The sequence below is a fragment of the Sphaeramia orbicularis genome, chromosome 1, assembly GCF_902148855.1.
Source record: "Sphaeramia orbicularis chromosome 1, fSphaOr1.1, whole genome shotgun sequence".
Taxonomy (NCBI): Eukaryota; Metazoa; Chordata; class Actinopteri; order Kurtiformes; family Apogonidae; genus Sphaeramia; species Sphaeramia orbicularis.
The window spans coordinates 39851106-39875498 of record NC_043957.1 but is presented as its reverse complement, the minus strand read 5'-3'; the positions used below and the strand labels follow the sequence as shown (position 1 = coordinate 39875498).

The 24393-nt window shown below is 36.4% G+C and overlaps 1 protein-coding gene across 2 annotated transcripts; it reads left to right on the top strand.

Moving 5' to 3' along the window:
* Positions 1-9693: 9693 nt before the first annotated feature.
* Positions 9694-21214, top strand: fip1l1b (FIP1 like 1b (S. cerevisiae)). Of its 2 annotated transcripts, none has more exons than XM_030147832.1 (16): positions 9694-9946; positions 11102-11156; positions 12425-12491; positions 12594-12706; positions 12828-12892; positions 13053-13163; positions 13632-13762; positions 13973-14091; positions 14369-14422; positions 15328-15427; positions 15543-15699; positions 15815-15896; positions 16965-17020; positions 17308-17497; positions 20089-20235; positions 20575-21214. In XM_030147832.1, exons 1-16 carry the CDS (start codon positions 9868-9870, stop codon positions 20714-20716), a joined length of 1668 nt encoding a protein of 555 aa, XP_030003692.1. In that variant the 5' UTR covers positions 9694-9867; the 3' UTR covers positions 20717-21214. The 2 variants fall into 2 exon arrangements, with proteins under 2 accessions (XP_030003692.1, XP_030003681.1); XM_030147821.1 differs by having other exon boundaries at positions 9695-9946; positions 20572-21214.
* The last annotated feature ends 3179 nt before the right edge of the window (positions 21215-24393 follow it).

Here is a 24393-nt window from a genome sequence, read left to right as displayed (position 1 = left end):
TTATAATGGTAACAAGAACTGCAACAAGAACTGAGTAAACTGGGCAGGAGAGAAAGAAAAAACAAACAAACAAACAAAATTACAATAAGATAAAGCAAAATAAATAAGAGGAACATAAGAAAAGAAAGCATGAACAGAATATCATAAACAACGACTGCCCAAATAATACCAGCAACAAATCTACACAACATCAGTTGTTCACATTAATCTCCTGTGACAGAGCAATTGCATCAGAGTAAAGCAAAGAGAACAAACATCCTATTGATAGATTCACAGAGTTTTAGCAGTTTCACTAACAGTTTTCCAGGGAAGGAGGCTAATACTAACCAGGCCCGAACTGGCTAATCGGGAGGACCGGGACAATTCCCGGTGGGCCGGTATAATATTTAGGGCGCGAGGGCTGGAGTTCACTTTAAATACATATTTAATATTTTATTTATTTATTTTTTGGGGGCCGGTGTTCAGTCATAGCACTGAGTTGATCACGTAATCTGCAGCTGCTGTTCCTGGGCTGCCAGCCCCTCTACTAGCAAGCTGTTTGTTTAGCTTCCTCTTATTTGCAGACGCACCGTGACCTGACCTAATATGTCCTTGCATACGGTTAGTAGCTCTATACTGTAGCTGTGGAGCATATACGACCTGTGCTCTGTAGGCTGTGGATGGTCAGCTGTGTTTGCTGTTTGAAACATGGATAATAACAAGAGCAAGGGTGGCGCGGAGAAGCAAGAATTAAAAAGAGGAAAGCTCTTGAAGCAAATGCAGCCAAATGTGCCAAAATGTGCCTAAACCAACTTTTTCACAAAAACGACCTCCCAGTCGGAAACAACTAATGAGGACGATGAACCGGGTAAACCACCTTTAAAGCTAGTTAATGATCGAGTCAATGAATTGTATGGCATTGTGGCGTGGAACATAACGTTATGCAATTTAAATAATAGTATGATGCGACGCCACATAACTGGGAAACTTTGTCTGTAGCTCCTCAGAGTCAGAAAGCAGATCCAGCAGCAGACACCAGCCATGAGCCCATAAGTCCAGAGTGGGCAGGTAGGACTGCTCAGAGAGGGAAGATTATTAGAATAAATAGGCTCCAATGAAGAGTATGGTGTAGGCCTGTTCAATATGAAAGGTGCTCTTAAATGCTAGATGATTCAGCACTACATGAATGAAACTGACACCAAGGCTTTGCAAAATAGAAGATTTGTGCTGAGAATCTCGATGTAAAAAAGCGCCTAGTCACTGCCACTTTTTTTTTTATCTGTGTTAGACTATGGAGATGTGCTTTATATGAATGCATCATCCAAATATCTTCAGATGGTTGACACAGTTTATCATGCTGCTCTGAGGTTTATTACAAATTCTAAAGCCAGGACACATCTTTGTGAGTTGTACTCCAGAGTGGGTTGGCCTGCCCTGTCCACTAGGAGACTGGGACACTGGTACACTTTTATTTACAAGGCCATACTTGGGCTACTGCCTCCCTACATCTGCAGTTTAATAACAAGAAGAAATATTGAATCTTATTGTCTGAGATCAAATGAACATTTGCTCCTCTTTGTGCCATTTGCCCGTACAGAGCTAGGAAAAAGGGCATTTGTGTACTCTGCTCCTTGCTCATGGAATATGCTGCTAAGAGACTGGAAACTGACTGAACTGATCTCTTTGAATGCTTTTAAATCCAAACTCAGAGTGTTAGAGAATATCTCAATGACATGCATGTGTTTTACATAGGTTGACTGGTCCGGTAAATTACTGTATGTTGTCACTGTATAATGTAACTGTATGTTGTAACTATGTGTTGTGCTGCCTCTTGGCCAGGACTCCCTTGGAAAAGAGGTTCTTAATCTCAATGGGATTTTCTTCCTGGTTAAATAAAGGTTAAATAAATTTAAAAAAAAAAAATTCTGACCATTTTTAAAATGTGCTTTAGTGTCAGAAGCAGAGCCAGGAGCCAGTAGTGATGAGGGGATTGTTCCTGTCAGGATGGAAGGAAAAGGTGAGCTGTTGGAACAGACTGTGTGAACAAGCATTAGTTCCACTAAAACCACTTTCTATACCCAAACCATAGTCCTGACCTATTTTAATTTTTATCATTAAAAGTGAGACAGTAAATACACAAAGCCCACAACTGAAAGGCAATAGCATAAAATAATATCAAATAAGCCAGCATATTTTGCCAGTGTAAATATCTTAATTGGTTAAGTAAGTCAAAATGTCTGTAGATATGATTTTTTATTGTGATACAGGTGCAGGCGAGTCGAGAGAAACTAGAGGAAGTGTGAAAGGGAGAGCAGAGTCTACTGATGACAGAGGAGCAGCTCAGCAGCACAACCCTGAACCACTAGTCAGAAATGAGACAGATGAAGAGGACATGTAAGGTTATATTTGCATGATTTTAATAATAATTGGTCGTGATCTAAAGTGTGCCGGTCTGAGGTATGAAACTCCAGAGCTGAAAATGAGTCTCAGTCCAGCCCTGATACTAACCAACAGTGACATTTGGCTCAGTGTAGCCTTCACACAGCGGCTTCTGAGTTGCAGGGGAAACCCCAAATCCCCCAAATCTTTGCAACATGAGAGACAGGAGACTCAGCTCAATTTGTTGATGTACATTTTTGTAGGTTTAGTGGAAAACCTGGAAAGAAATGTTGTTCTTTTCTGAGTTCGAACAGACATGTCTGCTCGGATTTATTTTTGGGTTCAGTGGAACAGTTGGATGGAGCTCATGTTATTTTGAGGCTCGTAGTTTAGATTAGTAAATCACTAGGAGTTCGTTGTCACATTGTCTGAAAAACAACAAATGTGGCTTTACTCCTAGCTGATATGGAGCACTGGTTGAGAACAAGCATAGAGTAACAGCAGTCTTAAAGGAAAAGTTATAAATATTTTCAAGAGCCTTTTCTTTATTTTTGTGATTATCATTCACTGAAGTCTGACCATCCCATGTAAAATCTGGTAAAAACATGAAAACTGTGATTTTATAAATAGTGTATCGAGTATCAAGATGCTGCTGGAGCCCGATAAAGTCTAATGTCTTTTGACCAATTTAAAGTTTCAATGATGCTTCTATGATGAAGCATAATATCGTAATGTGGCTGTAAATATGATGTGGATTTGATCAATTTCATGTCTTCCCATTGCAATTTTTGTTGCCATGGTTACTTGAATTGCTAATAAAAGTCGCATCGTTCTATTCCTGAATTTTTCACACAGTTCAATGTGTGACTTGCGTGTTCTTAAAGCTGTTGGATGAGTTATACTGAAATTCATATGGAAAATGAAGAATAAGGAAGCAGATTATTCAACATGTCAAATATTCATATGGCTCTGCATATGTTTGAACATAAATGCCAGAGATCTACAATTGTATCATGTAAACCCTGGTAAAAAAGAATTTATCAACATATTCATAGCCTGGGCAAGCCATTTATTAGAGTTTGTAGCAAGATTTGGCAGACATTATGGTGAAACCAGTAAAACAAATTTGAAGCATCTCACTGAGATATAAAAAAACATAGAACAAATAAATAAAGATATGGGAGAAAAAAGCATCATATGAGGCAGTAGAGGAGTGAATGCAATCAAAGATGGAAAGATTGGAAGAGCGATGGGTTTGGGGAGACAGAAATAAAGACAATTCCAAAATCAGCTGAAGTGCGAGACCATTTACATCTTCTGTCTCGTCTTTGTGAGTGGGTATTATCAACATACAGAGGTTCATGTATGATGTGATACAGAAGATACTTGTGAAATGAGCCCCTGTGCCTCTCACACAAAGGAAAAAAAAAAAAAATCAATGTTCTTACTCACTTAATACAATATAATATAACCACTGTGAGTATGTGTGCCCGTGGCCATGTCAGTTTCTTTTTGTATGAGCATGTACACATTTCCTGCTCCGCATTCCCTAATTGCATTTTCATTTCAGCATCGTATACTGGTGGATGTTGCAGACATGTGGATAAAAGAGCTGTATGTGTAAATGCTGTATAATCACTAATACACTGAAGTGAAACTAGCTGAAGTGGTGGAGAAAAAAAAAAAACAGAGTGAGAGATTCCACAGATTTTCTTGTCGTTTACTGACGAGGCTAAAGTGCCCCCACTTAACTGGTCAAAAGCCATAAATGCATTAACGGTCCTCTTTGCATTAATGGGTAACTTCTGGTGCAAACGGGACCACAACAGCAATCATGGGAGTCAGTTTAGTGATTCTGAGCTTGCAGCTGCTCTTTGATTTCAGAGACTTAGGAAAGAAGAATAAAACTACTAAGATGTTTTACCCAGAAGTCATCTGAAATGTCAAGGCCTTGGTGGCATGCATGATATAAACAGTAATGAGAACACACACGAGGAGTTCATTCATGACGTCAGTGTAAGTCAACATATCTGGCTCCTGGTTATGTGGTAAATCATGGATGAATAAATAAACATTAGCAGATGTGACTCTCGGAAAAGTCAATACATAAGATTCTAAGAAAATACTGCAGCTAAGTGTGACCTGGTGAATGTGTGGTGTTTGACAAATACATAATTATGTTAAGTTCTGATTAACGAGAGGGACATTAAATTGATTGGCTTCAATCTCTAAGCTAATACATGCAAGGTCATACATAGATGAGGAGGAAAAGCTCTTCTTACACTCCGTAAGTCCGGATCAAGAGTGATAAGCGTTTGCAGCCATCGCTCCTGATTGAAGTGCAAACAACGTGACTATTTCTACTTCTGTGTTGGTTTTGTTATATTACCTGGGTTACATTTTGCTGTTTTATTCATAGTTACTTATTAACCCATAAATACCCAAACATCCACCGTCAACCTAAACCATTTACTGATGTAAAATATTTAATATCTGTTGATCAATTAATCCTATTAATCCATGTAAATAATTGGTGTAAAATCCAGCTTGTCGTCTTTTCATGGTCATCAGATATGACCCATTTCAACGTTCAGAGGCTCCATAGTGAACATGGAAACACCGTCATCTTCAAAACATTGATTCATCAGTAAAACCCATGGAGTTGGATCAATGACAGTGGAAGGAGATGCTCGGATTATGTTTAGTTAATGATATTTTTTGCTGAAAAATTGACTTTTTCTTCAGTTTTCTCTATTTCTGATATAATAATCTTTGAATTTTCTCTGAACTTTTATCAACATCTACATGGTCAGTGAATTAAATATAGGAAAATACATGATTTTACTGAAGAAACACAAAATAAAGAGGATAATGTAACAATTAACTGTGATAAATCACTTCAGATAGGGTTAATGTAGAGAAAAATTCATTTGCGAACAGCCACAAAAGTAGCACAGGGTCCTTATAGGTTAATTTTTTTCATTACATCTCATTTTAACACACCGTAGATGTGTTTTAGAACTGCCCATAAGAGTAGTGCATTACTAATACTTTTTTAAAAAAAGTTTTATGTCACATTATATACTGAGAGTGCTTCATCTTTTCCGGTAATGTCCCTCATTAAATGCACACAATTATAGGGTTTGTGTATATAGATTATTACATGCAGTTACTCCAACAACCACAGTCTTAATGCTGGCCAGTGCAGCAGTTGTGGGTGGAGTGTCCTGTTCATTTCCTTCAGTGATTTAACCGTGCAACTTACAGACGTACTCCTCTAACTCTTTGGTGCATTAAACTCTTAACAGCAAATGCACGTTTGTGTCCTTTATAAGTAAAAATGTGTAAACATACTTTAAGTGTAGGTCTTCTTGTTGTTTCTCATGGTTTTGGTTGTTACTTTTAATTAGGGACGTTTATGTTATATAATTTACTTACACGTTTTTTCTGAGTTTTGTGTGGAAGAGCTCATTGAAACTCTGAGCCTTGTCCTGAATGTGATTAGAGGTACTAGTTGCTTGCCCCCGCTGACATCCCACACCTCCGGCGACTTAACCCTCTTCATCCTTGAGGTCACATAAGGCCACCTTAGGGACTCAGCGTCCTCCTTCCTGTGCAGACAGATACAACAGAGCAGCAGCAAGACAAGGCTGTGAAACATCAAAGAAGTCAACAAGATACTGATCTGTTTTTGTGCCTTTGGTCATCATTGCATAATATGACCATGAGTTTGTCACACAGTACAAAACACATAATACACTTATTATTTTCTTATGCGATTCATTCACAGTTTTGATTTGAAGCTGCACCTGAAGAGTATTGAAATATAGTACTTTTACTTTAGTGCTGTTTTAAATACTAATTAGTACTTTACCTTTGATGGAACTTTAAACTTCTTCTGCACTACACTTCAGAGGAAAATGTTGTTCATTTTATTTAAAATGCATTTGTTTGACCACTTTAGGTGCCAATCAGTTTTTTCATTATGATAAAATATCCTCCTGCTCAAACAAAACTTGTGGTTGGCTAGAAAATGCATTGTCACAAAGTTGAAAAGCCAGTTTTTTTCTCATCTCATGAAAAATTCATCCTGTTTTTTAGAGATACATGGATGTCACAGCACAGTGATGCTACAAACATATGATGATTTTATAAACAATGATACATGGACAAACCTGAGAAGTGAGGAAGTACAAATACTTTGTTATTGTACTTAGGTAGATTTTTGAGGTATCTATATTTTATTGGTGCTTATTTTTCATTCAGATTTTATTTGTACATTTTCAAAGCAATGCTGTTATTTTTCAACACTTAAAGATCTAAAACTATTTCTGACACAACTTCCACATGCATTTTCCCTCTACATTTGACCTTTACTATGTCATTTATCACTGTTTATTGTATTATTCTCATATGTATTTTGCATTTTTCAGAGGAAAGGAGGTGTTTTTCTTTATTTAATGAGGTGACCATGTAGATGTTCTTAAAAGCTCAGAGAAAATTAAAATGTTATTATATCCGAACAAAGAAAACTGAAGAAAAAGGGACTATTTAAGCAAAAGCATCCCTATCCACTGCTATTTGTCAAACTAAATGAGTTTTACTAGTGAATCAATGTTGCAGAAGATGACAATGTTTCCATGTTCACTACAGACCCTCTAAATGTACAAATTGATCATATCTGATGACCATGAAAAGCTGATAATCTGTATAATACCTGTATTATTACTAAATATTTTTGAAAAGATGAGAATTCAAAAGATAAATAATAATATTTGATAACCTTATTATTTTTTTTTTTACAAATATTTTTAATACATTCCCTTATTTTTTTCCTTTATTTTGCACCAATGCATCCTAACGTAAGTGTGATTTTAATCACACAGATGGAACAATAACGCATAGGAAAGACGCCCATCACACATGACGGAAGTAGCAACGTAAAAGGTGTGAAAAGACAAAATTAACATGAGAGGGAGACTTTACTGAAGTGTTCGAGACCAGCAGAACTAATACCAACATAAATCAAAGGAGATTCTGTTGCAGTGCTTCTTACTGTTAATCTTTGATTTCATTTCACTTATACTTGTAAACAATAACTGTAAAATATGCCACCCTAGAATCATATCTGAACAGTCTGCTTTCTCCATAAAGGGCTGTTACATTTGGAACACGATGCCAAATGGAATGAAACTGACAAATGTTAAAACCTTCACAGCAAAGGTTAAGAACTGGCTGAAAACAAATAAGAATGTACCCACTTCTAAAATGTATATGTATAATGTTATGTGAGTGTGTGTGGTGGATGTGAATAGGCTTTCATATTGTTTGTTTACATATTTTTATACAGCCCCGAAGGGGAGCCAAGGGGTATTGTTTTTGGTTCAGATTGTTTGTTTGTTTGTTTGTTTGTTTGTTTGTTTAACACTTTAGCAGCAAAACTACTGGTTGGATTCATACCAAGTTGGGTTTATAGATTGCTAGTGACCCAAAGTAGTTGTGATTGTATTTTGGGAAAAGTAGGTCAAAGTTCAAATTTTTCATGACTTTTTTTTTTTCTCCCCCCATTTACTCATAATGGCTGAAATGTGTCTATGCTGTCTATGTCTATGCTGACATCAGCACACACATAGACATGATGACATCAGCTGGATTGATGCCAAAATAAGCTACAGTGCATGTGAGAGGCGGGGTTTGTTGTGTCTGACACCACTTGTTTATATTGCTTTTATATTATTGTTGTTTTGAGTACTGAGTATTCTCTAAATAAATATCTCTAGTTCTGCTCTATGTACTTTTTCCACCTCCACGTATAGATTAAAGTGGTCAACAGTAGGCTGTAAAAAAAATTGAATTGACCTCAACCTTTATTGCCAGCAGTAAAATGCAACATACACATAATACAACAATAATATGTATCAACAAATGTAATAATAATGTAAAACAATGACATTTGCTGCACAGTCACCTTGAATGTGAATCTTTTCACAGAATGTAATTTCTATATGAGTTAAGGATCAATAAACACACCTCTGTCTGAGGTCTCTTGTCATAAACCCATTTGCACTTAAATGTCATTTTGCACATTCCCAGTTGGAATATTTCAACTTGTTTTGCACCTTGCAGATCTATTTCAGCACATTACAGTTTTTTTTCCCAGCACATTACAGTTATTATCCAGAATCTACCCAGATCTTTTTATACTTTTAATTTATAGTGTACAGTGTATAGCAGGGGTCTCAAACTCTTTTTCTTTCAGGGGCCACATTCAGCCTGGTTTTATCTCCAGAGGGCTGGACCAGTGAAATAATAGCATAATAACCTATAAATGATGACAACTCCAAATTTTTGTCTTTGTTTTAGTGCAAATAAACCCCATTAAATTATGAAAATACTTACTTTTATAAACTAAGTATAAAAAAAAGTGAAAAACCTGAAAAAACTGACATTTCTGAATAAAAATAAGTGCAATTTTAACAATATTATGCCTTAACTTATCATTTCTACATGTGCATTATGGATCGGATCTACAAAGACACTAAAAATTTAGTAATAGGCAGAAAATTGTTAAAATTGTGCTTAATTTTCTTTAGACATTTCAGGTTGTTCTGATTTGTTCAGGTTATTCAGATTTTATTGTAACAGGATAGTTTGTAAATGTAAATATTTTTATAATTTAATGTTATGTTTTGAACTAAAAAAACTTGAAGCTGTCATTATTTATAGACATAATGTAAGATTTATTTATTTATTTATTTTACATCAAACTGAGAGGAAAATCTGGAGTTATTATGTTTTGTATGTTATTATACTGTTATTATTTTACTGTGCATCATATTGGTCTGTATGTGGAACCTGAACTAAAATGAGTTCCACAGCCTTGACTGTGGAATTTTTGCACTTTGCTAATTCATCCCAGGGGCTGGATTGGAATCTTTGGCGGGCCACATTTGGCCCCCAGGCTGAATGTTTGAGACCCCTTGTGTATAGTGTTTGCTCTTATGTTTTATTTCTCTTTACTCATGTTTGTTGTGATAGCAGATTGTTATTGAATGTGTCCCATGCTGCTGCTACACTATAATTTCCTAGTTTGAGATAAATAAAGTACATCTATCTATCTATCTATCTATCTATCTATCTATCTATCTATCTATCTATCTATCTATCTATCTATCTATCTATCTATCTATCTATCTATCTATCTATCTATCTATCTATCTATCTATCTATCTATCTATCTATCTGTACTTTATTTACCAATACATCTGAGCAGTTTGATGTCTCCGCCGCCGGGGGGCGCTGTAGTCTGCGCCCTCCCCTTGACTGTAGCGGGGTCATTGTCAATCTCTTCCGGGTTCACGTTGACTCGCAGAGGTTGGAAATGAATCTATGAAGTCAAATATTTTGTTCATAGCTGTGTTACCTCGTTTTAGGAAGTAATTGCAGGAGTGTTTTTGCGTTTAGACGCGTTGTTGAAGGTTGTTTTGGTGAAGCTGCTGTTAGCTCAACATGTCTGCAGAGGAAGCGGATAAAACAACCACCACGGATGCCAGCGCTGGAGATGAGGAGGAGGAATGGCTGTACGGAGGTAACCTGACATAAAACAACAACTACCGACTTCAGTCAATAAACAGAACCTCTGCTGAATGACTTAAGAAAGAGTCTATGTGACGGCTACCTCTGCTAATGAAGTAGCATCAGTCCCTTTGTTTGTGTGCAGATTAGAGTGTTGGTTAGCCTGGAAGCTAAGTGAGCTAATAGCGCCTGATTGATTTACTGCCGTCGGCCTTTTAAAATATCTTGGCTCCAGGCTAATTATTTACACATAGTTATCCAAATATAAAACACTACTCATTCTTTGAATCAGGGGTCTCAAACATGCGGCCCGGGGACCAAATGTGGCCCGCCAAAGGTTCCAATCCGGTCCGTGGGGTGAATTAGCAAAGTGCTAAAATTCTACAGTTAAGGCTGTGGAACTCATTTTAGTTCAGGTTCCACATACAGACCAATATGATGTACAGTCAAATAATAACAGCAGAATAACCTACAAAAAATAATAACTCCAGATTTTCTTCTTGATTTTATGTGGAAAAAAATATTACACTGTGCCTATAAATAATGACAACTTCAATTTTTTTCCTTTGTTTAAGCGCAAAAAATAACATTAAATTATAAAAATATATACATTTACAAACTATCCTGTAATAATAAAATGTTAATAACCTGAACAAATATGAACAACCTGAAATGTCTAAAGAAAATTAAGCACAATGTTAACTATTTTCTGCCTGTTACTAATTGTTTAGTGTCTTTGTAGATCTGATCCATAATGCATATGTAGAAATGATAAGTTTAGCTACAATATGGTTAAAATTGCCCTTTTTTTTTTTTTCTTTTTTTTTTTTTTTAAGAAATTTCATTTTTTTCAGGTTATTCTCATCTTTTTTGGGGGGGATAGTTCATAAAACTAATTATTTTTTATAATTTAATGTTGTTTTGCACTAAAACAAAGACAAAAATTTGGAGTTGTCATTATTTATAGGTTATTCTGTTATTATTTTACTGGTGCGGCCCACTTAAAATCAAATCGTGCTGAATGTGGCCCCTGAAAGAAAATGAATTTGAGACCCCTGCTTTAAATCTAACAAATACTCCCTTTGCTTCTTTTGAAAAATTTCTGAAACATGAATAGCTTCTAGTCTGTGATGCTAGCTAAATGATTCACATTTTTCTCTTCATTCAGATGAATCTGAGAGCAAAGACGAGGACGAGGAAGCCAAACTGAATGCTGCTGTCAGGTATTAAAGTCCACATGAACTAGACACCTGTTTAAGTCCACACACTGAAGTGCCATTCACAGCAGAACACGTTTTCTATTTTTGCATTCATATAAATTCACTTGTGTAATCAGCCTGTGTAATATCTTACTAATGGTGTACTGTGTTTACTTCGTACTGTGTACTTTTAAAACTATTTTGTATGTTATGGGCTTAATTAGGGATGAATAATGTATCAGATTATGTAAATTAACCAACATTTTGTGGTCTGAAACTTGTGAAAAATACTTAAATTTTAGGAAACTTTCTTACTCAACAACATTTCTTAATGCAACCTTCTTTGTTTCTAGTAGTATGTTCATTGTAAATGTTTTTCTCCTGTCATATGTTGCATGTACATTTATAGATCTATCTTTAGTTGGTATAGCTAGGAAAAATCTGAACTTGTGCATAATATTGAAAAGTTATCTAGATTTAGTTTTTTGGTCACCCAGCTTTAGTCTTAATGGATTTTACTTTATGCATTACTGCTGTAACCCTGAATTTATATGTAGGGATACTTCTTAAATGTATTTTAGTTGACAATTAATTGTTACACAAGTAATTGCAGTTAATAACTTACTCTTTTTCCTCTCATTTTATCCCTTTAGTATAACACAGTTGTAGAAGGAGACACATTTATTGGTAGTGAACACACAAATAAAACTTGTACTTTTGTGGGCCCCTCTAGTCAAAAATTACACAAAGAACATGCGTTGTGGCATCAATAATTTAAATACACAAAGCCTATTACTTAAGTATAAAAATGTAGATTAATGATAATGTAGGTACCAGTAAAAGTTAAGTGCCTTGAGATGAAGGGTGCACAGAGATGACAATAAAAGAGGTGAAAAAAAGGAAAATCTCAAAATGATACATGATGTGTTCATATTAATCAGATGTAACTTTTCTGTCAGTTTTATCAAATTGTTTTTATATACTTGAATCAAGATGCTTATCATGATTACGCACTAATAATGGAAGCTTATGAAAATAATTGCATTTGGGTGATTACATAATAATTGGACGGACCTATGAGCATGTTGTAGGGCTACTGAAAAATGACCATATGTTAGAACTTCAGATAAAGTGAGTGTTCACAGATTTACTCTGCAATATACAAATCTCATGTACTTGATATCCACCATGACTCAACTTAATCATCTTTTCCCCCTTTTACTTCTGAGTCAGCTGAATATGTATCTGTATTTTGGGAGAATAATATGATTAATTTATCATTTATTGCACAGTGCACCTGCTGAAACTCCTACAGATGATGCCGTTGAACATGCTACAGGGAATGGCGTTGCTTCTGAGGTAAAAGCTTTTTGTCTTTTGTTTTGTTCTGTTTGTTGCCAAAACTTGTTCATTTGGTAAATCTTCTGTCATATGTCTTCTGTTTGTTTTGTGGTCTTTCAGACTCCAGGTGAAGCTGCGGGTGAAGATGAGGACAGTGACAGCGATAGTGATGATGACGACGATGATGTTCGTGTCACCATTGGAGACATTAAAACAGGAGCGCCACAATACACGTAGGTTTCAGTTTTAGTCAGCCATTTAGTTTTTTGGCACACAGCTGTTGAGTTGTTGTACATCTACCATCCAGTTAATTTTAAGTAAGTAATCAGATTATATTTTTTCATTTTCACCTAGACCTTATGGAGCTCCACCTGTCAACCTCAATATAAAGTCAACAGGCTCCAGACCTTATGGACAAGGTACCAACTTCAAGCTTTTTATATTCTTCTACTGTTGTCACCTGTATTATTCTACTATTCTCTATTTACAATAACAGCCCTGTACACAAAGTCCTAAATAACTTTAATTTAGTTTGTGGGACATTAATATTCAGCATCTTTTGTTACTGATTGTTTGTAGTCACCACAAAGCTGAAAGGAGTCGATTTGGATGCTCCTGGAAACATCAATGGGGTTCCAGTCCTGGAGGTGGATGTGGAGTCCTTTGAAGAGAAACCCTGGCGGAAGCCTGGTATGTGTGTGTAGATAAGTATTACATTTGTTATGGGTACATGGATCTGTTTACACTCAACTATTCAGCTTCATTTTAAGACACAAATACAGGTCACCAAATTATATAATTCGATTTGACTATTTAAGTTTAAGTGATAGGTTTATGGTTCATGTGAATATCAAGATCTTAATTAATGTTTTAGTTGTAGTCATCAGTTTCCAGTGGGTTAACAACAAGGCACTGAATTACAGGGAAACAAACCAACAATATTGACTGACAAGATGTAGAGTCATTATGCATATACTTTGTACATATTAAAGCAGGCAGGTCTTCAGGTTGAAGCACTGTGGAGCCACTCAAAAGAAATGAATCCAAACATTTTAATATGTTTTGCAAGTAATCAAACTTTTTTTAATGCATCACTTTTACATTTGTTTACCACCTAATGTCATCATGTAAACTGATGGATACATTGTTTGTGTGTAGGAGCGGATCTGTCAGATTACTTTAACTATGGCTTCAATGAAGATACATGGAAAGCTTACTGTGAGAAACAGAAGAGGCTACGCATGGGTCTGGAGGTCTCTACAGTCGGTTCAGTGACAAGCAAGATCACTGTAAGAGTTAATCATCTTGGCTTTTGCTTATGTGTTGGTTCTTGACCACTTTTTGCAATCTTTATACGATTCTAATGTGTTTCATATTTACCACAATTTGTTAACTTCACAAATGTATTCTTACTAGTATTGAATATTTAGGGCTAGATTCAGTTCTTTATATTGTAGATGTCAGTGTTTTGTTTTGTTTTTTTCTTGACACGTTTTTAGGTTCAGCAAGGCAGGACAGGCAATGAGAAAGACCTGTCTAGTTTGCCAATTCACACGTCCAAGCCAGACTTTACATCTCCAGTCAGCCTGTATAAATCTGCGGGCAACCAGGTCCCCAGGTAACTCTTTTTTTTCTGTCATCATGCCTGGTAATGGACACAAATGCAGTTTTCACCACAAATTATGTGTTTTAAGGGAAATTGAATCACTGCTTTACTGTTAACTGATCGCGACAATAAGGCAAAAAGGGAATACATTGGAAAGCAGCAAAAGTTGAATGTTTTGACAGAAACTGCACAACAAAATGATTTCACTATCCCATGGGCTGTTGTGTGTGTTTGTGTGTAAGGGTCAATGTTATTCTCATCTCTACTGTCCTTTGTTTCAAAATGGTAGGATCTCCCCCACTCAGTGGACTGGCCCGCCTGTTCAGGACATGTCCTATTATACGTAAGTGGACATGGCCTTGCCCCCGCAAGGTTAAATGGGCCTGATGGGGAACATTTAGATGCTATATGGGGTCTGATGTGTTTTTTTGACCATGAAATGATGAAACGTGACCACAGAAATACTCGTGGTGCTGTTTGCAAGGCCTTAAAAATACAGTTTTTTGTCTGTCTTTTTTCTGTGGATTCGATGCTGTGCGTCTATCAGACATGTACCACAGGTAGTGCTTTTAAATAAGGAATAGTTAAAGAGGAACTACAAAGTTATTCTGCCAAAAACACAGTTTTTTTTTTTTAGCTAATAGATATTCATGTAATATCCACTAAATGATAAGGTGAATTGATAATTAGTTGTTGAACACTTTTTATTATTTATAATGAGGTTTGCAAATTTTGAAGCCCTGATCCTTTTGTGTCGTTTTACAGTTAAAAACCTTTTCAACATTGAGCAAAATACAAAGGGCTGTCTTTTTTTTATTTGATCTGAAGCAGAGGAGAATGAAAATATAAGAAAAAATGGCTGAAGGTTTTGTTTTTAAGTCAGTTAATTTTATAAAACGTACAGGTGCCTTGAAGGTACTGCACATTAGCTGGTAACAAACATAATTTCCTATTTTGTAATATTTTATTTTGTAGTTTAGTATGAAGTCTTTTTTAGGGACATAATTGTCTTTAACATGATGGTGGACCTGAAAATGTGTTTTTTGTTAAGTTTTTGTCCAACTGTGGTGCTTTTGAACATGTTTCAGTACCACAGTAGTAACTTTTATAGCACATTTTATTTATGTTACTTAGGTACATTGATGATGTTGTTTGCTTACTGTGTGGCTATGCAGTGGTATGAATGTGTTTACAGTTTTGGACACCCCTCAATCTTTTGATTTGTATTCTTTAAATAAATTTTTCCAGGAAGACGAGCGGAACCATTGATGTGATTGGTGGACAGACAGCCACCATCAGCAGGGTGGAAGGACGACGTAGACACAACCTAGATGGCAACAATATCCAGGTACAAGGGTTTTACATATTTTTGATGTAATTTTAACATGAAGTTATTGATCTTCCTTTTAAATGTTTGTTTATTCTCTTGTAACATCAGCATCTTCCTGCCTGTTGATTTTTAGGTGATCTCTGAACACTCCACATCAGAGGCTGAGCCAACTCCAGCGAAAATACCCGCCTTCTTCCCCCCTGGACCACTTCCTCCAAACATACCTCCACCCCCTTTCCTCCCTCCTCCACCCAACGTCAGCTCCGCCCCTCCGCTCATCCCGCCACCCAGTAAGTTCATGACTGCTCTTCTGTTGAATTTATCCAGACTCTTCTGTTGTTGTTGGTTGATGAGTTGCGTGTATTCCTCAGTGTGTTTACTCTGGTTCCTCTTTCTCTTATTGAGGATTGCCCATCACCGTCCCTCCTCCTGGTTTTCCTCCCCCACCCAGTGGACCCCCTCCCTCCATCATCCCCACTATGGACAGGTAACCATGACACATCACACTTACTCTATGTCTACTCAGTCATTATAAAAGAGAATAGAAGAATTTGAGTTTAGTTGTCCATGTTTCGTTGACTAATAGTCACATCAGGGTTCCTGCGGTGTCTTAAAAAGTATTTAATTTACAAATCTGTATTTACTACCTTAAAAATGTCTTTAAAAGTTATTAAATTTGATGTGGTTATAAGTTATGTTGTCATAAATGTGTTTGCTGTGTTGTGTAAATATCTGGGAAATGTCCAAACTGAAATGAAAGTAACTTTAGTCTACTCAGTTCTACCCGTTCTAACCTGACAATTTATATTGAAATTAGGAACCAATTATTGCTAACTTTGCAGCCCCCAGTGAGAAATGATCACAGAACATTCAGCCCAACACACGTGCAGCCAATAGTCACTCAAGAAAGCTGATTTTTGGAATTTGCAAGTGAAAAGTAAGCATGAGGAAGTGCAAATTTAAAAATAGTAATGCCTGGTTGGAGAAAAGATCATTCATAACCTGGTTGACATGAGTGGAGGGGAATGTGTTTGAAGTTCGCTGCACCTTGTGCAAGAAATCAGTTCAACTCTAAATGATGGGAATCAAGGCGTTGGAGTAAATAAATATCTTTTCCTAAATTTTAGGAGTCACAAATTTTTGCCAGTATGGCTATGAAATGGACATTAAATTCTGTTCTGAGCAGTCTTAAAAAGTCTTAAATTTAGCTTGGAGAAACCTGTAGGAACCCTGAACATCAACTTGTAACAAGTTAAGTCAAGTCAAGAATTTTATCACACCAACTTTGGTTTGTTCATCAAAACACCAATTTTGACATGACAGTGAAAAGACTAAAAATTGCACTCAAGTTTTTAAAACGTAAACCTGTAATTCATTTGATTTACTCATGTTATGCTTGTAAATTATGGCTTCAGTTTAAACATTTCTTTACCAGCTTTACTGTAGAATTTTTTGACAGTATGTGACGGAATGGAAAAATAAGTGGTCCTCAGCATGGTTAATTGTAGAGCCCACACACACTGTGTAATCTACTGCCTTTCTTCGTTTACCGCAGTGGCCATCCTGGAGGTTACGATGGACGTTCTGTCCCTCCCTACCCATTCCCTCAAGGTACACAACATCACATTATTATCTGTTTTCCTGCAGCTCAACAAAGCCTCCAAGTTGTTTTTATTCTTCTTATTATTATTATTCTAAAAACATAACTTTGAGATGTTGTATGTATGGAAACGATTGCAATGATCTCATGCAAATTATTATCCATGTATATATAACATCAAATTTAATATTTGCCAAATGTACAAAAATGCGTTATCATCTATCAGGTTTTTTTCATTGAATTAAAAAACATTCAATCCTCTAAACATGCTGCTGTCCTGCATTTTTACTGTTCTCAGGTGCATACCCTCCACCAATGGCTGGAGGTGTGCCGCCTCCCTGGCCTCCCATGATGGACAACTCTAAACCCTGGGAGTACTATCCTCGTCGAGATGATAAGAGAGACAAAGATAGAGAGAGACCCAGAGAGAGGACACATGAGCGGGAAAGGGAGAGGGAGCACAGCCCTTCAGGAATGAGCTACACCAGGTGAGAGAAACACAGAGGCACAGGCAATGTAAGATGCCAAATGCGATGAATGCTGATGTTGTTTTCAACTTCAAATGAGTTTTGAAGTTGTGGTCTTATATACACAGTATGTACAGTAGTTTAAGTAGACTTAAACATCTGTTACTTCAGCAACAACATATTTTTATACACATTTACAAGTATCATATTAGAAATGGTAGAAGGATGGAAACAGCAAAGTTTGGGGTAAAAAGTTCCTACACTGTATTATCTAGTGACAGCTAGTGGTAAGGCAAGGCAAATTTATTTGTATAGCAGCATTCATACACAAGGCAATTCAAAGTGCTTTACAAAGGCAAACAAACCTGACAAACATCAAAGCCCTATCCAGTTGTTAGCCCTGTACAAATTGTGAAACCCTGGCAGTGACCTTTAAACCTGGTATACCACACACTTTTCAAACCTGAGTGGCGTAAAGAAAGAAATTAAAACAAAAATAAGAGACAGTTAAAATGAAAGCTAAAAACAGGCTTGATTAAAATTAATTTAATGTTAAATCAATCAAAACAGTTCAAATTGTGAGTTGCAGTGCAGGTACTAGAAATGAAAAAAAACAAAACAAAACAAAAACTAGTCTAATCAAAAGCAGCTGTAAACAAATACATCTTTAACCTTGATTTAAAAGAACAGATTTTCAGCAGACCTGCAGTTTTCTGGTTGTTTGTTCCAGATGTGTGGAGAATAAAACCTAAAAGCTGCTTCTCCCTGTTTGGTTCTGACTCTGGGGACAGAGGGCAAACCTGTGCCAGAGGACCCGAGTGGTCTGGGTGGTTCATACGGTAGAAGGAGGTCACTGATGTATTAGGGCCCTGAACCATTCTGAGCTTTATAAACTAACAAAAATATTTTAAAATCTATCCACTGAGAGACAGGAAGCCACTGTATAGATCTCAGAATTGGTGTGATGTGGTCAACTTTTTTGGTTCTAGTGAGGACTGGAGCAGCAGCATTTTGGATCAGACCTGTTAAAATAATCGACTGAAGATAAATGCATGAACCAGTTTTTCCAGGTCCTGCTGAGACACAAGTCCTTTAAGTGGGGAAGTTACAGTTTGCAGTGATGCCTGTGGAGGCTGCAAATAACAAAAGATGTCCCAGTGTTTGTTTTCTCCCAGTTGGGCTTTTTGGTTGAAGCAGATCTGAACTTTGGTCCGCAGACATAGTAAATGACGTTAATGCCCCTCAAGGCTACCCAGCCACCTGCTACAAAACAGAGAAAAGTCTGTTCTGAGCAACTGTAGCAACATGGCGATGCACCATGACAGACTCCATGAAAGGCAACCCAAGCTGGCTTCTTTCTGAATATTCCAATTCAACCATGAAAGCACGGCTGGTTGTAGCAACAGGTGTTGTGGACTGATGAGATTAAATTATTCATTGATTTCATCAATGACAAAAAAAATTCATAGTTTAAGACGGAAATCACCAACTGTCGGGTTTTAACATGGCTGTGTTTCTTGAAGCCTTCTGACACTGTGCAGCCCACTGGTTGGAAACATGCCTAATTTAGATTTTCTTTTTGTCTGACACATTTCAAGGACTCCCTTCAAAATTGCTTAAAATCATAGAAACATGTCAAATTATTTCCCACTAAGTAGTCATTTCATATTTAAAGGGTTTATATGTAGTATTAATTTTCCAAACTCTCAACAGCAGTCGGGAGTTGTGTACCAGAATACACTGACAGCTACCAAAACCAGCACAGAATCAATGCTTTGTATCCACAGACACTCACTGAATTAAATAAAACTCATTGTTTACACACATCTGTATTATGGTATCATCAAGTTTTCTTTTTGTAACAAAAACTCTTAAGTTTGTCATTTGTCTGTCAAAATAACACGTATTATCCTCACGTAGGTTATTTCCTGAGTCTGTGTTGTACATTTTAGCTCAGTTAACTTAGTTCTGTTTTTAGACCGAAAACAGCCACAGTATAACCACAAATCACCTGTTTTCTCCTCTGTTTGTGTGTCGATAGTTGTACTAAAGATCTGTTTGGAATCGTCCAAACAACATAACCGTCACAGTTTAGTCTGAACCATGGATCAATGAAAAGATAGTAACATCACATAATAACATTATACCTTCATAAGCCTAATAATCAAACTCACTGTGTGGAAGAAACACTGTGATTTCAGTATCAAACTCCATTCTTGTCATTCACAGCTGTGCCCAGCGGTGAAAACAACAGTGGTTTTAGCTTTTATCACTTTGTCACTTTCTTTGAGGCTGAAAGATGTTTTTTTGTGGTTCACATGCCATCTTGTCACTTCTGGACACTTTGATCAAAGACCCTGTGGTGTCGGTTTTCATCACCACACCATAGGGTCCCTCTACTCCCTCTAGTGGTCACATAAATCTATTGGACTATTGAAATGAACATATTCAGTTCATATCTCTACAATCCAATACTGTGACGTCTTTGGTGCAACTCCAGGAGTCTTTATTCTGAACACTGATATTTTAGGTCATATTTGTATATTTTAAAGTAGAAATACTTCATGTAGCTCAAAGTGCAATAAATATCTCATCATCTTTGACTGCCATAGCGATGAGGAGCGATACCGTTACCGTGAGTACCAGGAGCGTGGTTACGTAGAACGCCATCGAGACAGGTCAAGCCGAGAGAAGGAGGAGAGACACAGGGAGAGACGCCACCGAGAGAAAGAAGAGGGTCGTCACAAATCCTCACGCAGGTATTTGAACACAGACAAGATGGTTATTTCCGTTTTTAATGTATCTGAAAGAATGTCGTATATGAGTAACAATGAATCACAACATGTCTTTTCTTTTTTGTCTTTCCTTCTGTGTTCTTCACCTTTTCCTCCTGGCACTGGACTGCCTGCCTCTCATATTTCGTGCCCTCTTGTCCCTTCTCCATTTCTCATCCTCTTTCTTTTGTTCCATCTATCGATTGTCCTGTCATTGTGTCGCTCTCTCCCCCCTTCTTACAATTACCCTCTTTCCCTTCTTGGCTTTCCTCTTTGCCCTTTTCTCTCATTTGTTGTCCTCGCCACTTCTTCTCTCATTAGCAGCAGCAGTAGGAGGAGACATGACAGTGAGGAGGGCGACAGCCACCGGAGGCACAAACACAAGAAGAGCAAGAGGAGTAAGGAGGGCAAGGAGGCCAGCGAGGAGATCAGTGCAGACCAAGAGAACCAGGAGGCCATGGAGTGATCACCAGCCCCCAGAATCCCCTCTGTCTTACCATATGTGTCCTCCTCTCCTTCTGTGTATCTGACCGAAGAGAAACATCATAAACCAGTCAGCAAAATCAGGAATTAAGAAAGTGTTCTCCTATTGTGTCCCTTCACTCTTCATCAGTCTCTGTTCGCCTCCATCTTGCCGTCATCCGTCTTCACCATTTCAGAAGAAGAGAATGGATGAACCAGTGGAAGAGGAGGCGTTAAAGCAGGAATGGTCATTTGTCATCCATCCTTCCATCACTGGCCGACGTCAGCCAGCGCATAAATATGTCTTCGACCCCCCACCCCCCCATCCTTGAGCATTGTTTTAATAATCAGATCATGCTCAGAAATTTGCCTCCTTTTCCACTGGATAATTAGAATAATGCTCTATTTCTATTATTCCTTTGTTTGTTCTTTCGTTCTGTAAAAGTGCATCTCTAGAATGCTGCCAGTTTGTTAAATTCCATTAAAAACCCTTTTGATAAGATACATTGTGGTCAGTTTTTGGCACAAGCACATACTAGTAGTGACCCTAACTCTTTTACATACAAAAAATTAGCTTTTGTCTAAATTGTTAATGTCGAAAAGTTTCTTTTTAAACATGTGCTGCTGTTGTGGACATTAATATTTATAGCTTAGGTTATCAGCAGGTTATGGTGAGGAGAACGATAACTTTAACAATCTGTTGGAGCAAACTCAAGTTAATCATGGTTTCCTGAACTATTTTCGGTCGTTCAGGGGTAGAAAGAAATGACAGGGATGACTGTTGAAATCAGCAGTGTTGACACAGGGACACAGACCAAACTAAAACAGTTTTACACTTTAATTAGTTTATGAAAATGGAAAGCTGGTGTAAAAACTGATAAGCAGTAAAATCTTGAAATGCTATATTGCCTTTCCTTTTGCTCTGGTTCCTCAAATTTATTTTTATTTTATCTCCCTTTGTTTTATTCACAGGAAGTATATTATTCCCTGCCTTTTCCTAAAACCCCCGTAGTGATCAAAAGCTGGCTTTGTATTTGACAAGCAATAACTTGCAGATTATAGCTTGGTATTATATAACAAAACAATGTTAAGTAAAACCCACATAACAGCAAACAAAATTAATTTGTTTACCAAAACACAGAAGAAAATGACATGAACGCCATGAAGGAAATAATTGACAGTAAATGCAGCCTGTTTATGCAGACAAAGATAACACACTAGCTTCTGTTATATAGACCAGATCCTACAAAGCGTCTGTACTGTGTGGAGGGATCAACATTTCAGTCATTCCTAAAGCAGGTCAAAGTCCCCTTCCCGCGTCCCTCGTGCTCTTTGCTTTGTTTACATTACACACAAGTTAAAAGACAAGTATACTGAGCTGGGGACAGTCTTAATTATTGGAATTTCCTGACATTTACACAATATTTCCATCAAACTGAATTTATTTTGCAGTGTTAAGAGATGATTCATGATAGCAACTGATTAAAAAAATACATGAGATACAGTTTTACGTCTTAAATCTATATGCCATATGCAATATCAGCAACAATATAGCAGCCTTTGCACTTTGGTATTAACACTCAAAGATGTTTAATAACTGTTGATCCACTAATTCTATCAACACTTGGAAATAATTCAGGTAAAATGCAGTTTTTCAGCTTTTATGTGACATCAGATATGAGACTTTTGGATGTTTAGAGGCTCCATAATAAACGTAGAAACACCATGACCTTCTGCAACATTGATTCATCTATAAAACTCATGTAACTGGCAAATGACAATGATTGTAGTCACTTGTTTTAGATTTAGTTAATGATATATTCTGATGGAAAAAGTCACATTTTCTTCAGTTTTCTCTATTTGACATAACTTGAGTTTACTCTGATCTTTGATGGACATCTACATGGTCAAAAAATTAAATGGAGGAAAAAACCTGATTTTCACTGAAAAATACACATGATAAATCCCTTGTGGAAAGTTAAACATGGAAAATATTTCGTTTGGAACTCACCATAAAACTATTTGTAGGTCTTCAAGGGTGAATGGGTATTATTTGTTTAAAAAAATAAATAAATAAATTACAACTACTCCTCTCAATGTAAACATTTTTCACATCAATTACAAGCCCAAAATTTGCCAAATAGTGCAGGTTAACATGACATTTTAATAAAAGCAGAGCATAAGCTGCAAGCTCTAGGAAAGAACTATGACAATGACAAATTATACAGGCAAATACAGAATTACTTACTAAAAGAAAACAAAACAAATACAAATAACATCCAATCCCAAAAGCAGTCCAATAAAAGAAAAAGAGACAATATAAAGTCAAATAAAAATAATGAATATTGTTACCCATTACACCTAAAAAAATATAAAAGCAATAGCAGGTAAAAGGAGTAAGACAGAATAACTAAAATAAGTGATATAATAAATGACTAAATAGGATAACCATTTAATTTGGATATACTGGATATATTTTAGAAGAATGTCATAAGTTGCCAAAAACAACCTTTAGCTGTAACCCCTTCAGCATCGTGACTTATACAGAGAAAAATGTAAAAAAAAAAGTCAGGAAAAGCTACAGAGGAGGGGTGTAGAACTCATCTCAGTGTCATTAATACAGGAACAGGCACCAAAAAAGCTTGTATAGTGTTAAATTAACCCATAAAGACTCAGCATTACTTACGTGTCAGTTTCCAAATGATTTTTTTTTCTCTCTATTTAACCTTTCTTAAGTGATTTATTGCCATTTATTATAATATTATCCTCTGTATTTTGCATTTTTTCAATGAAAATCATGTAGATTTTCATAAATGCTCAGCTTAAAGTTGTCATAATATCAGAAACAGAGAAAAATGAAGAAAATGTGTCTTTTTCAACACAATCTATCACTAACTGAACATAAACCCAGTGTGTCCATCCACTGTCATTGATCCAACTCCACGGGTTTTACCGGTGAATCAGTGTTGCAGAAGATGATGGAGTTTCCGTGGTAACTATGGAGCCTCTGAACGTCCAAATGGGTCATATCTGATGACCATGAAAAGATGACAAACTTTATTTTACACCAATTATTTACATGGATTGATAGGATTAGTGGATCAACAGGTATTGAACAGTTTATATCAGTAGATGGTTTAGATCACAGGTGTCAAACATGCGGCCCGGGGGCCAAATCCGGCCTGCTAAGGGGTCCAATCTGGCCCTTGGGATGAATTTATGAAATGCAAGAATTACACTAAGATGTTAACAATCCTTTTAGTTCAGGTTCCACATTCAGACCAATTAAATCTCAGGTAGGACATAATAACCTATCAATACTAACAACTCCAAATTTTTCTCTTTGTAAATGTAATTATTTTCATGTATTTACACTAAAACAAAGTATAATATTGCAAAAATATCTGAATAACCTGAACAAATATGAACAACCTGAAATGTCTTGAGATGTAAGTGCAATTTTAATAATATTCCACCTGTTACTCAATGTTTTGTGTATTTGTAGATCCACTGTGATCTGTAAGTTATAATGTACATGTGTAAATGATAAACTGAAGCAATAATATGATTAAAATTACAATTTTTTTTTTTCAGTTTATTCATATTATTCACATTGTTTGAAAGGATAGTTTGTAAATGCAAGCATTTTCATCATGTAATTTTACTTTTTTCATTCAAAAA